This window comes from Rana temporaria, chromosome 4 (assembly GCF_905171775.1).
Source record: "Rana temporaria chromosome 4, aRanTem1.1, whole genome shotgun sequence".
In the NCBI taxonomy this organism is placed as follows: domain Eukaryota; kingdom Metazoa; phylum Chordata; class Amphibia; order Anura; family Ranidae; genus Rana; species Rana temporaria.
The window spans coordinates 180,986,028-181,001,109 of NC_053492.1; the positions used below are offsets into that span (position 1 = coordinate 180,986,028).

The 15,082-nt window shown below is 36.8% G+C and overlaps 1 protein-coding gene across 1 annotated transcript; it reads left to right on the forward strand.

Annotated features, from left to right (window-relative positions):
* The first annotated feature begins 9,623 nt into the window (after nucleotides 1-9,623).
* Nucleotides 9,624-10,818, forward strand: SOX2 (SRY-box transcription factor 2). The gene has a single exon (XM_040349436.1). It carries the CDS (start codon nucleotides 9,854-9,856, stop codon nucleotides 10,787-10,789), a length of 936 nt encoding a protein of 311 aa, XP_040205370.1. The 5' UTR covers nucleotides 9,624-9,853; the 3' UTR covers nucleotides 10,790-10,818.
* Nucleotides 10,819-15,082: the final 4,264 nt, after the last annotated feature.

Below are 15,082 nucleotides of genomic sequence, written 5' to 3' on the forward strand. Positions count from 1 at the left end.
CATAACACACACACACACACACACACATATATATATTATTATTATTATTATTATTATTATTTTTCTGGATTTTCTGGAGAAAGAGAGAAAGAAAGAAAGAAAGAGGAAGAGATAGAGAGCGAAGGAATATATATATATCTATATTCTTTCTTTCTCTATCTCTTCCTCTGTCTCTCTCTCTCTCTCTCTCTCTCTCTCTCTCTCTCTCTCTCTCTCTCTCTCATCCAGAAAAAGATTGATATTAAATATATATTTTGTTATTTAGGACAATACAAACCCATTAAAAGGACTTTATTGTACATAAACTACCTATCTATATACACTTTATACCTTGCTACCATTCAACAGATACTCATTTTATGAAGTGTCAGCTTTCTAACCTACTTTGGTGTTTATTCTGGTTGAGTTCGTGTGTACATTAATTCCAGGCCTTATGTATAAAAAATAATATATAAATATAAATGTAAAAACTAACAGAGAGAGAGAGAGAAAGATATACATAGATATATTTTTATTTTATATATATATATATATATATATATATATATATATATATATATATATATATATATATTATATATATATATATATATATATATATATATATATATATATATATATATATAGAGAGAGAGAGAGAGAGAGAGAGAGAGAGAGAGAGAGAGAGATTTTGTATATATATATATATATATATATATATATATTATATATAAAATCTCTCTCTCTCTCTCTCTCTCTCTCTCTCTCTCTCTCTCTCTCTCTCTCTCTCTATATATATATATATATATATATATATATATATATATATATTTATTTATTTGTGTTGTCATATACATAATATATATTATTTTCTCTGATTTTATATATATATATATATATATATATATATATATATATATATATTCTCTCTCTCTCTCTCTGTATATATATATATATATATATATATATATATATATATATATATATATATATATATATATATATATATTCTGAGAAAATAATATATATTATGTATATGACAACACAAACCAGAACCATAGCATAACCAGAGTTACATGCGAGTCTATAGGTGTGTATGTAACAGGTGTATTTTTTTCTAAAAAAATTGCGAAAAAAAAAACAAAGATTTGTCTCGGCACATTTACAAAGAAAAAAAAAATCCATCGGTTTGCAAGGGATGAAATGCAAACTTTTTTTTTCTGGCTGCGATAGTTGACATTTTGTTCAGAATTGAGTTAGCAAGGCATTAATTATTTCAGAGGGAGATAAAACTCTCATAGCCCTAACAGACAAATAGGCCCTTTTCAGGATTTTAATTACAAAATAAAATGAGGCAAGCTCTTCCTTGCAAGGGCTTGTGAGTGGTTAAACAGAGCTTTCCCCCCAATACTGGTGGTCGTCAGCCTCCACTAATTAGCAATGCTGAGAAATTCCTGTTAACAAGGACATTCTCCCAGTCCCCGCTGGTCCCCTGCAGTTCTTCATTTCCATAAGAAGATTAGGAGTGCAGGGAACACACTCAAATGCAGATGCAGAAAAGAAGCGTTTTTAACAAGCAATATAATAGCGCAATGCTTGGCTAGGCTCTCACCTAATTACTGCAACTTAAACCTCTATTTGCTTCTCAGGACAAAAACACGTTTGTGCGGTTCTTCTTGGACCTTCCCCAAACTTTTGTTCCAGCAACATTCTACCTGAGAGCCACTAATCAAACTTTCTGAGGACTGCTGCCTTATAGCACCATACATAGAATTATCATTTTTATTATTATTACAAATATGTCATCTTCACAACAGTCTATGAAAGCCAAGAAGTCCAGTGTGCTTATCATCTTGGAGAAATACAATTCCAAGAATATAGACACGGATCTCAATGCTAAACCTGCAGATCATGGCTATACTATAAAACAATAAAAAATAAACAAAAAACAAAACAAAAACCGATATAATGAACTTAATTGAAATCTTGGACTTGCAACGGAAAAAAGATTTTATTTACTGATTTAAAGTCATTATTAATACAGTTATCACAGTAGATTCCTGCATTTTATATCATAATAAATAAATGTTCTACTTCTACATGAATCACAGCTTCCCGTAATATCTTATTAGTTTTCTTTTTCTTTTCTTTTTATATGAGTCTATATTTTTAGAAATTAAACTACAGTGTCTTCCATACCTGGAAATAGTCTTAAACACAAACACAAAGCTAACTTGGCGTTAGCTCGGAGCAACACGGAGAAAACAAAACAAATCACAATATAGCGTGCTAAATAAAAAGAAATCTGAACCAATACGATGGATCATTAATTATATAATAAAACCTCATCTATAAGCTAAAGCGGCTTCACCAGGGAGTGCCTTGCCGCGGTCGGCCATTAGGCGGCGCTCGTACACCATGAGTATCTGAAGGACTTTCCAATGAACCTGCTTCTTTAATCCAATGAATAACCACTTTACCATCAATTGGAGGGAGATCAGAAAATCTCTGGTGTGATCTTCAAACTTATTCCAAAATAATTCTTTAGAACAATCTATGCTGTTATAAGTGGAATAAGTGGGGATGCTCTAATCCTGGCAGCCCCTGAAATATCACAGATATACTATATCAAACACACATATTTCTAGATACCTAAATAAATGTGTGTGTATACAGTGTATATATATATATATATATATATATATATATATATATATATATATATATATATATATATATATACATACAGTTTACACATTTTATATATATATATATATATATATATATATATATATATATGTATATATATATATATATATATATACACACACATTTATTTAGATATCTAGAAATATGTGTGTTTGGTATACACAATATATATATATATATATATATATATATATATATATATATATATATATATATATATATATAAAAAAGTGTCCGTGTGTGCACAGTATATATACAGTGTGTGTGGTATATATATATATATATATATATATATATATATATATATATATATATACATATATACACTGTATACACACACATTTATTTAGTTATCTAGAAATATGTGTGTTTGGTATACACATTATATATATATATATATATATATATATATATATATATATATATATATATATATATATATATATATATATATATATATATATATATATATATATATACATATATAAGAGTCTGTGTGTGCACACTGCACAGTATATATACAGTGTATGTGGTATATATATATATATATATATATATATATATATATATATATAAAGAGAGAGAGATTAAGGGGTGATCACAAATAAATCAAGAATTTATCTATCAATCTAGATATTTAGTGGTCACCCTTTATGAGCTTACAGTCTCTCACTCTCTATAGAGAGGAGGAGGAGGAAGGGGGGGCGGGCTGTAAGGATTATACATTTTAGGAGGGTCGCCACAAGTATCTAGATAGATAGACTTAGTGCTCAACCCCTTATAAACATATAGGGGTTAATTTACTAAAGGCAACTAGCTTTTTTTTACTTTTCAAGGGAAGTTTCCCTTAGCTTGGTACATCTGGTGAAAATTAACTTTGCAAAGATGAACCAATCAACTGCAGGAAAAAAATAGAAATTTTTTATGCTTGCACATGGTTGGATATTGGAAGTCAGCAGAGATTTCTTTCATTCAATAAGGTAGGCACACATCCCCTTGAAAAGTGACATTTCCCATGAAAGTGAAGTCTATTTGACTTTAGTAAATGAACTCCATAGATTCTTAAAGAACACTTCCCCTTTATATGTATACTTAGTGGCCCCCCCTATAAACGTACAATCTCTCTCTCTCTCTCTCTCTCTTTTATATATATATATATATATATATATATATATATATATATATATATATATATATATATATATATAAAAATCAGCATGTAACAAATGTAACATTCCCTTTGTTCTGAACAAATATGCTCAGCCATAGCCTATAATACGAATTTATGTCCTTGCACACAATGAGCCCAGTGTGTCCAATATTTATTTGTTGTTGAATGTACTTTAGATACACAGCTTTGCACAAGGGAATGGAAGTAATCTTAGAAGTGTCTTTGTCCAGCACTGTGTAGTTACAACAAGAGAAACAAAACTAGCTACTTGTAAGGGCCATGCTGCATTTCTTTTAGTGTTGATGCCCCCCCCCCCCCCCTTTGGAAATCTCTAGCTGGTGACAATAGAAGAACTTCTGAAATTACACTCTGCCTTCCCCCAACTCAGACAGATCCATGGGGCTCCCCCTCCACCTTCCAATCCATGCAGGAGTTTTTTTTCATGTCCCCCCAGAAAACGAAAAACAGCCAGACTTCTGTGACTATTATCATCACTTTCTATGATTTTTGCAGCAACCCTTCCTTCTTGATGTAAAATAAATAAGGTACCATGGGTTTTATTTATTAAAATCAGACAGTGCAAAATCTGGTGCAGCTGTGCATGGTAGCCAATCGGCCCCCAAGGCTGGCCATACATGTTTTATGTTCTTATACAATTTTCCTTTAGATTTACCAAAAACCATATAATATAAAGTCAAAACGAAACAACGTTCAATCGTTTCCAATTAGGCAGGCCCTTGTAGTACATAGTTTAAGTTAAATCTAAAGGAAAATTGTAAAGAGGATTGAACATGTATGACCAGCTTAAAGCTGGATACACATTATACAACTGTTGTTCAATTTCCTTTAGATTTACCTTCAACTATGTAGTATAAGGGCCTGCCTGATTACGTACAAATTGAAAGTGTTTAGGTTTGACCTCATATTAGATGGTTTTGGTAAATGTAAAGGAAACAATCTGAAGAAAATTGTATTGTATGTATCCAGCTTAAAGTGGAAGTACATGCACAAACTAAAATCCCTGCATCTATAGCCACCAACACCCTAACACCAATCTCAAGGGCCTGCCTGATTACATACAATTTGAACGTGTTCAGGTTTGACCTCATAGTTTATGGTTTGGGTAAATCTAAAGGAACGTTGTACAAGAAAATTGTATACAAGTGTGTAGCCAGCTACTTTGTCCAGTTAAGCCAAATGGAAGCTGATCCAAAATACATATAATATGAGGTCAAACCTTAACACTTTTACATTGTAAGCAATCAGGCAGGCCCTTACACTACATGGTTGAAGGTAAATCTAAAGGAAATCAAAAAACAAAAGTTGTATAATGTGTATCCAGCTTTAGGCTGGCCATACATGTTTAATGTTCTTGTACAATTTTCCTTTAGATTTACCTTCAACTATGTAGTGCAAGGGCCTGCCTGATTGGAAACAATTGAAAGCTGTTTAGTTTTGATCTAATATGTTATGGTTTTTGGTAAATCTAAAGGAAAATTGTACAAGAGCATTGAACATGTATTGCCAGCCTTAAAGTGGAAGTCCATGCAAAAACTAAAATCCCTGCATCTATAGCAACCAACATTCTAACACTAACCTCTCTAGCCCTGAAAAGAAAAAAACGAGTATACATGCCTTTTTTGCAGGTGATCCGACCTGATCTCCAGCGGCGGAAGCTCTGCTGAGTATACGGCTGGGAAATGAAAAGGAAGTGACGTCGCCCATAGAGTTATTATTGGACTTCCGTTGACGGGAGCGTCCTCTACACCCGCCTCCACAGCGAAGCCGCAGCTGGGATCAGAGCTTCCACTGCTGGAAATTGGGTCGGATCACCGGCAGAAAAGATACGTATACTGTTTTTTTTATTTTCAGGGCTAGGTTAGTGTTAGAATGTTGGTGGCTATAGATGCAGGGATTTTAGTTTTTGCATGGACTTCCACTTTAAGCTGGGTACACACTATATGATTTTCTTCCGATTTTTTCCTTTAGATTTACCAAAAACATAAAATATGAGGTTTAAACCAAAACACTTTCAATTTGTAAGCAGGCCCTTTCACTACATGGTTGAATGTAAATCTAAAGGAAATCAAACAAAAGTTGTATAATGTGTATCCAGCTTTAGGCTGGCCATACATGTTCAATGTTCTTGTACAATTTTCCTTTAGATTTACCTTAAACTATGTAGTGTAAGGGCCTGCCTGATTGGAAACAATTGAAAGTTGTTTAGTTTTGACCTCATATTATATGGTTTATAGTAAATCTAATGGAAAACTACACAAGAAAACTGAACATGTATTGCCAGCCTTAAAGTGGATGTAAACCCCAAATAAGATAAATACAAAGTCCATTCCTCTCTCCTTGCTTTGAGTGACAGGTTATTTACATATCTAGCTTTGACAAGTTTATCATATGTTATGTTATGTTTATCATAATATGAGGTGATCCACAGGTCATTGGATATTACCAGGATGTGTTATGTGGGGGAGGGGTAGATTTATCACTTTTTATACTGTGGACCACCTCATATTATGATAAACATAACATTACATATGATAAACATGTCCAAGCTAGATATGCAAATAACCTGTCACTCAAAGCAAGGAGAGAGGAATGGACTTTTTATTTAGACAGGGTTTTATCTGGAAGTCTGTTAATTTTCACTGAACAATAAAAGAGGATTGCTCAGAGCTGGATTAACTCTGTGTGGCAAGACTGGGCACAGATGATAGGAAATCTTATACCCTACATTGTGACATTGGGGTTTACATCCACTTTAAGCCTCGTACACACGACCGGATTTCCCGTCGGGAAAACTGCCAGGAGAGCTTTTGGCCGGGAAAACCGGACGTGTGTATGCGTCATTGCAGTTTTCCTGTCAGGAAATCAGACGGGAATCCCAATGGGAAAATAGAGAACTTGCTCTCTATTTTCCCATCGGGATTCCCGGCGGCTTTCTTTTCCGACATATTTATTAATACTCTGTGGGAAACACTGCAAGGCAGTGCCCATGGAGCATACACATGGCCCGGATTCCCGGCCAAAGCTCCATGGCCGTTTTCCTGCCAGGTTCTCGGTTTTCCCCTCGGATTTCACGGCAGACTTTTTACCGCTGTGAAAACCGAGCATGTGTACATGGCTTTAGCGCCTGATTGGATTGTATGCAGAGCTACACCAGATTTTGCACTCTCCAGTTTTAGTAAAACAACCCCCATAATACTTTACTTCTTTTACATCAAGAAGGATTGCTGAAAAAAAAATCATAGAAAGTGATGATACTAGACACTGAAGGGGCATGAAAGACTCCTGCAATTATTGGAAAGTGGATGGGGGCCCCAAGGATCTGTCTGTCAGAGTTGGCAGAGTGCAATTTCAGAAGTTCTTCAATTGTTTTTGGGGGGGCATGAAAAAATGTGGGGGAGGCAGAGCGTAATTTCAGAAGTTCTTCAATTGTTTTTTGGGGGGCATGAAAAAATTTGGGGGAGGCAGAGCGTAATTTCAGAAGTTCTTCAATTGTTTTTTGGGGGGCATGAAAAAATTTGGGGGAGGCAGAGTGTCATTTCAGAAGATCTTGAATTGTTTTTGGGGGGCATGAAAAAAATTGGGGGAGGCAGATTGTAATTTCAGAAGTTCTTCAATTATTTTTGGGGGGCATGAAAAAAATTGGGGGAGGCAGAGTGTAATTTCAGAAGTTCTTCAATAGTTTTGGGGGGGGCATGAAAAAAATGGGGGGAGGCCGAGTGTAATTTCAGAAGTTCTTCAATTGTTTTTGGGGGGAACATGAAAAAATTGGGGGGAGGCAGAGTGTAATTTTGGGTATAAAGTGATGCTACTAGACACTGAAGTCTGCTTGTTTTTTGTTTTTTTTGGGGGGACACAAAAGACTCCTGCAAGGATTGGAAGGTGGAGAGGAAGCCCCATGGATCTCTATGAGTTGGGGAGGCAGAGAACAATTTCAGAAGATCTTCTATTGTTTGTGTAATTTTGGGTATAAAGTGACAATACTAGACACTGAAGTCTGCTTGTTTTTTGTTTTCTGGGGGGGGGGGACAAGAAATACTCCTGCGGGGATTGGGGATTGGAAGGTGGAGGGGGAGTCCCAAAGATCTGTCTAAGTTGGGGAGGCAGAGCGCAATTTCAGAAGATCTTCTATTGTTTTTGGGGGGGCATGGAAAAATTGGGGGGAGACAGAGTGTAATTTCAGAAGTTCTTCAATTGTTTTTGGAGGGCATGAAAAAATTGGGGGGGCAGACTGTAATTTCAGAAGTTCTTTAATTGTTTTGGGGGGGCATGGAAAAATTGGGGGAAGACAGAGTGTAATTTCAGAAGTTCTTTAATTGTTTTTGTGGGGCATGAAAAAATTGGGGGGAGACAAAGTGTAATTTTGGGTAAAAAATGATGATACTAGACACTGAAGTCTGCTTACTTTTTGTTTTTTGGGGGGACACATAAGACTCCTGCAATGATTGGAAGGTGGAGGGGAGCCCCATGGATCTGTCTGAGTTGGGGGAGGGGGGGCAGAGTGTAATTTTGGGTATAAAGTGATATTACTAGACACTGAAGTCTGCTTTTTTTTCTGGGGGGGGGGGCAAGAAATACTCCTGCGGGGATTGGAGGGTGGAGGAGGAGCCCCGTAGATCTGTCTAAATTGGGGGGGGGGCAGAGTGTAATTTTGGGTATAAAGTGATGATACTAGACACTGAAGTCTTGTTTTTGTTTTGTTTTGGGGGGTGACATGAAATACTCCAATACTCCTGCGGGGATTGGAAGGTGGAGGGGGAGCCCCATAGATCTGTCTGGGTTAGGGGGGGGGGGGGATTGTAATTTTAGGAATAAAGTGATGATACTAGACACTGAAAGACTAGAAGGTGGATCTGTCTGAGTTGGGGGGGGGGGCAGAGTGTAATTTTGGGTATAAATTTATGATACTAGACACTGAAGTCTGCTTGTTTTTTGTTTTCTGGGGGGGGCATGAAAGACTCCTGCAATGATTGGAAGGTGGATCTGTCTGAGTTGGGGAGGCAGAGTGTAATTCTGTCTGCTTGTTTTTTGTTTTCTGGAGGGGGGGAGACTCCTGCAATGACTGTAAGGTGGATCTGTCTGAGTTGGGGGGGCAGAGTGTAATTTTGGGTATAAAGTGATGATACTAGACACTAAAGTCTGCTTGTTTTTGTTTTCTGGGGGGGGGGGGGCATGAAAGAGTCCTGCAATGATTGTAAGGTGGATCTGTCTGAGTTGGGGGAATTCGGTGTGCAAGTTCTTGTATTGTTTTCTGGGGGGACATTTGTCTTTTTTATAAACTTGCATTTTCGGCTTCTATTTGTTATTTGTAACGTGCTGCGGTGTCAGGATTCCGAAGTATTCGGTTGCTATGGGGAGTTTGTATAGAAGGAGATTGCCATTAGGAGGAGGTGGGGGGGGGAGGGATGTACAGACACCTGCACACCCAGACTCGCCCCCCCCACCCGCGATCTTTGTGAATAGGGCGAAGAAATGAAAGTGTTCGCAGACAGGTGTGTGAGAAGGGGTTAATCCTCCGTGGTAGTTTCAGCAGTGCAGTCAGGAGAGCCCCGTCCCCCCACTTCCTCCTCTCCTAGGCGTGTGTGACCTGTTGCTCCTGTTTGATGGGAGGAGGGGGCGTGGAGAAGCTCGGCTGCTATAGGTTGCCGGCGACGCTCGGCTCCCTCCCCTTTTCGCCACGCCCACGAAAAACTGAAGCCGAAGGGGGCTGCCCCTGCCTGGCGTTCTGATTGGCCGCCGCGAAGCCATTTATTCCCTGACAGCCCCCATCACATGGACGGTTGTCTATTAACTTGTTTCAAAAAAGTAGCAGGACTTGTCAAAGGCGCACGATGAAAAGTAGTTTGCTGGCTGTGTGAGAAGCAGCATTGGAGAGCAGAGCAGAGCAGCGACAGAAAAGAGCAGAGAAATCATTTGGGGAGCAGAGAAGAAGTTGTGTTATTTTGGGGCACCCCCCCACACACACCAACCGCCTCAATGTACAACATGATGGAGACCGAGCTGAAACCCGCCGCCCCCCAGCAACCTTCCGGCGGGGGCAACTCCAACCAGTCGGCCGCCAACCAGAAAAACAGCCCGGACCGGGTGAAGAGACCCATGAACGCCTTCATGGTATGGTCCAGAGGGCAGAGGAGGAAGATGGCCCAGGAGAACCCTAAGATGCATAACTCTGAGATCAGTAAGAGGCTAGGGGCTGAATGGAAGCTTCTCTCTGAGGCCGAGAAGAGACCCTTCATTGATGAGGCCAAGAGGCTCCGAGCCCTCCACATGAAGGAACACCCGGATTATAAATACCGGCCCAGGAGGAAAACCAAAACCCTCATGAAGAAGGATAAGTACACCCTACCAGGGGGATTGCTAGCTCCTGGGGGCAACTCCCTGGGCTCAGGGGTCGGGGGCAGCCTAGGAGCCGGGGTCAACCAGAGGATGGACAGCTATGCCCACATGAACGGCTGGACCAACGGCGGCTACGGCATGATGCAAGAGCAGCTCGGTTACCCCCAACACCCAGGGCTCAATGCCCACAACGCCGCTCAGATGCAACCCATGCACCGCTACGACGTCAGCGCCCTCCAATACAACTCCATGAGTAGTTCTCAGTCCTACATGAACGGTTCACCTACCTACAGCATGTCCTACTCCCAACAAGGGGGCCCCGGGATGACCCTGGCTTCCATGGGCTCCGTGGTCAAGTCTGAATCCAGCTCCAGCCCGCCCGTGGTCACCTCGTCCTCCCACTCCAGGGCTCCTTGTCAAGCGGGGGACCTCCGGGACATGATCAGCATGTACCTACCTGGGGCAGAAGTGCCAGAGAACTCTGCCCAAAGCAGACTGCACATGTCCCAGCACTATCAGAGCGCCTCCGTACCGGGCACAACCATCAATGGCACGCTTCCTCTATCACACATGTGAAAAACAAAAAATAAGCACAGCAAAAAAAATATTAGAGTTTGGACTTTTTTTGGACTATTTTTGTACAGAGAAAAAAAATTGGGGAGGGGGTTGAAAAAAAAACAAAAACAAAAAAAAAGAACTTGTAAAGTATCAGAGAAGGAAAAAAAATACAGAAACTTAAAAAAAAAAAGTTCTAGGTAGGAACTTTTTTTTTTTCAGAATTATTTACCAATAATATTTAGAGCTAGTCTCAAGAAAAAAAAAAGTGATGACAAAAACAAACAAAAAAAAAATGTTTTATTATTTGCGAAGAACTTTTGTACAGTATTTATCAGATCAACAAAGGCGATCCAAGTGCTATTGTTTTTCCAAGCTGCGACTTTGCCAATCTTTTTACACTCATAGGTCAATGCAGCTTTTTGGGAAAGGGGGGAGGGGAAAGGGGGGTGAAGCTGCCCTGGGAACACTTTTTTTTTTTCTTTTACGATTTGGACATTTTCATTCATGGCAAAAAAAAGTAACAGGACAAAACCACATCCATAAAAAAGCACACAAAATTGTGTACTATTATTATTATTTTATTTTTTATTATTGATTGTTAAAAGCAGTCATTGACTCAAAACAGTTGTTAATTTATACTAGGCTGTTTTTTTTATTTTTTTTTGTTTTTTTTTTCAAAGTCTTCATCCTGTTCAGATAAAAAAAAACAAAATGAAACTACTGTGTTTGAAATATTTTCTTATGGTTTGTAAAATTTCTGTAAATTTATTGTGCTGATATTTTAATTTTTTTTTCCTTTCATTTTCAGTAGATGTATTTTAAAAAAAAAGACTCGGCTCGGTTGTTGCCGAAAGTCCATGTATATATATATGAACTAATACCACTCTTATAACAGGTACATTTCCCGCTTAAGTTTTTACTCCATTCTGCACAGTTTGAGATAAATAAATTTTTTTGGAAATATGGAATCTGACATCACCTGGAGTGTTTGATTTATTTTGTTATTATTTTCTATGAGATGGCTAGCACATTAAACGAATAGGGGGGCTAGTTTAATGTTATTTAATTGTTATGACAGTAGACATATACCTAGATAGGTCTACTGTTTCTATGGAATGGGGGGGGGGGGGGGGCATTGCAGATAGTTTCACGTGGATGATGTCATGTTTTCTAATCAAATGCATTTTAATAGCAGAGTAATCTTAATGTGGTAACAATGATCAGATGACAAGAAGAAGGCATTAATGGAACGTCTATCTGCATACAAGGTAAATGTTGCTTTGACATTTGGTGATAAAGTGGATCAGTTGTAATGCACCCGTCAAGCTTCAAGCTTCTACTTTGTATTTTCAAGGCAGAACAAAAAGTTCTCTGTATTGAAAACAAATTGCGACTATTACAGCTGTTTTAATCCTATCTCTAAATTGCCAGCGGGGTCCAAAAAAACAAAAACAAAAAAGCACAAAAAAACTGGATAATATCTCCAGCTGATAACAGAGAAGCCTGGCCTGGGCCCTTATACAGGAAAGAAGCATCAGCCACGAGGTAGAGTTTTACTTTTAAAAGCTAAATTCGTGATGATTTTCTTTTTTTGTTTTTGTGTTTTTTTTTGTTTTGTTTTTTTTATAATCTGTTTATTATTATATGGCTTATCCATGCTTTGTCAATGCAACCTTGTTCAAGCCACCAGGGCTGCCTGTTCACTGACACTCTAGATAAGTGAATTAATTTATGGAGTATTGATTAGGAGATAGCGCTTCTGGTCACTTGTTATGGTTTTGTCACTGTAGGCGGATAGAGATAACAAATAATCAATATTTAAAGGAAATCTGTTGTCAAAGTCACAAGACTTTTTTTTTTTTTCTATTAGATCACTCTTTTTATATGTTCGTCCTGAATAGGCTTAGAAGTGTTAAATAGAGTTTGTGGTCTTTTTGCCCTTTAATTCATCTAACCTACATTTAAATGAATCTTAAGCAAATAAGGTTTAGTAGGCCAGCAAAATTCAGAGTAATGACTGATTTTTGTGCATTATGGGCTTAGCATCGTTTGAATGGAAATGTGCGGTAATTTGACAACTTGGGCTTGTATTGGAAGGAGGGCATTCTGAGAGGGTTTAGCACCCTAGTTGGCAAGCCGTTATAGGGTGGAACTGTCTCTTTGTCAGGCCTGTCTTTATATAAAATGTGTTCATAGATTACCTATATAGATCGTAAGCTCTATGGACAAATGATTTATGGCATGCAAAAAACACTAGCCCTTTTGGTAATGCATGTTTGGCAAAGCAAAAAAGGTCAGTTTGGTGTAGAATGATAAATAGGACTGTTTTATTGTTAGTATTATTACTACCGTTACACTTATATCAAGTGATAAACAGTGCACAGGGAAATTTAAATAGTAAAATAAAGATTAATAGATGTGTAATATATATAGATGAATACATATATTTAATGCTATTACACATACATCTAATATATATATATATATATATATATATATATATATATATATATATATATATATATATATATATATATATATATATATATATAAAATCTGTATGTATATATTTTTGAAACAGAGTTATATGTGTGTATATATATATATATATATATATATATATATATATATATATTTATATATATATATATATATATATATATATATATATATATTACAAGCTGCATGTATAATTTTTGAAACTGCATTTATATATCTATCTATATATTTTTTTTTTCTTTACACATGGACAGGCATATTAGTCTTTATTTTACATAAATTTCCCTGTGCACTATTTATCACTTACAGAACATAAATGACATGTATGTATATATATATATATATATATATATATATATATATATATATATATATAGAGAGAGAGAGAGAGAGAGAGAGAGAGAGAGAGAGAGAGAGAGAGAGAGAGAGAGAGAGAGAGATCTATCTATATATAGATCTATCTATATATATATATATATAGATAGATAGATAGATTGATATAGATCCATATACAGGTCTATATATATGTAGATTTATCTATCTATCTATCTATCTATCTATCTATATATATATATATATATATATATATATATATATATATATATATATATTGTTTGTTTTAAGCTGTGGATGTGTTAAACCCCCCTAAAATGCTCTGTGCCCCTGGGATGAAACGTTTTAGTTTAGTTTATGCCCCCCCTTCCAATGTCTCCAAGATGCTTGGCTTTTCCTCCAGCATGGTCGTTGGGGCTGGCAGCCCTAGTTGGGTTGAGAGTAATGTCTCACTAACCTTACATAATGTTTAGATGAATCCATTGATGAGATTAAAGTTTCCCATGTGAATTTTTGAAGCGGAGTGGTAAAATATTTTGTCGTATAGGGGAGTAGATTAGCAGGCATCCTTGCCAAGGCAGACTAAACTGGTAATACATACAGTCTCTGGGGAAGGCAGCTCACATTAACTGCTAAATGAATATTTGACAAGGGCTCACTGTGAGGCATTATTACTACAAACGCGTCCCTACTGGACTTTCAAAGGGTCAGAGGGCATCGGTTCAATTAATTATTTATACCGCTTGTTCTTGCACGGCGTTATCCTGCAATTGACATGTTCTTACAGTTGGAGCTCTCTGGAGATCTAGAATTCTAGATATGAAATAATAAAAAGAGAGGAGATGGATGGTTGAGGCACATAGGCTCTAGAAATAAATAGCTTTGATTTGATGCTTATCTTTATTATTAGCTAGTAGAAATTAGATATAGATAGATAGATAGATAGATAGATAGATAGATAGATAGATAGATAGATAGATAGATAGATAGATAGATAGATAGATTTTTATAGAATATTTAGGCTGGCCCAGAGAATATGTACTTGGCAATAATTGCATCAGGTTCAGGAGAAATTTCAGTTGTGAATAACTTTAATGTCTTGCCTATCTAAAACTATCTAGGCTAACCTAAAATGTGCCTCATTAGGTCGTAGAAATTAGATAAACTAGGATGGATAGATAGATAGATAGATAGATAGATAGATAGATAGATAGATAGATAGATATTTTTTAGAAGAGCCATATTTAGACTGGCCCAGCAAATTTGTGATTGACAAGCATCTTAATCAGATTCAGTAGAAATTTCAGTTGTATTGGCTATTCGAAACTGTCCTAAATTAGCTAGAGGCCCATCCCAAAAATTACCCGTTTATATTGTAGAAATTGGATAAATTAAGATAGATAGATAGATAGATAGATAGATAGATAGATAGATAGATAGATAGATAGATAGATAGATAGATAGATAGATAGATAGATA

Coding starts and splice junctions, on each gene's coding strand:
- SOX2 (XM_040349436.1), top strand. CDS start 9,854: ATGTACAACATGATGGAGACCGAGCTGAAACCCGCCGCCCCCCAGCAA.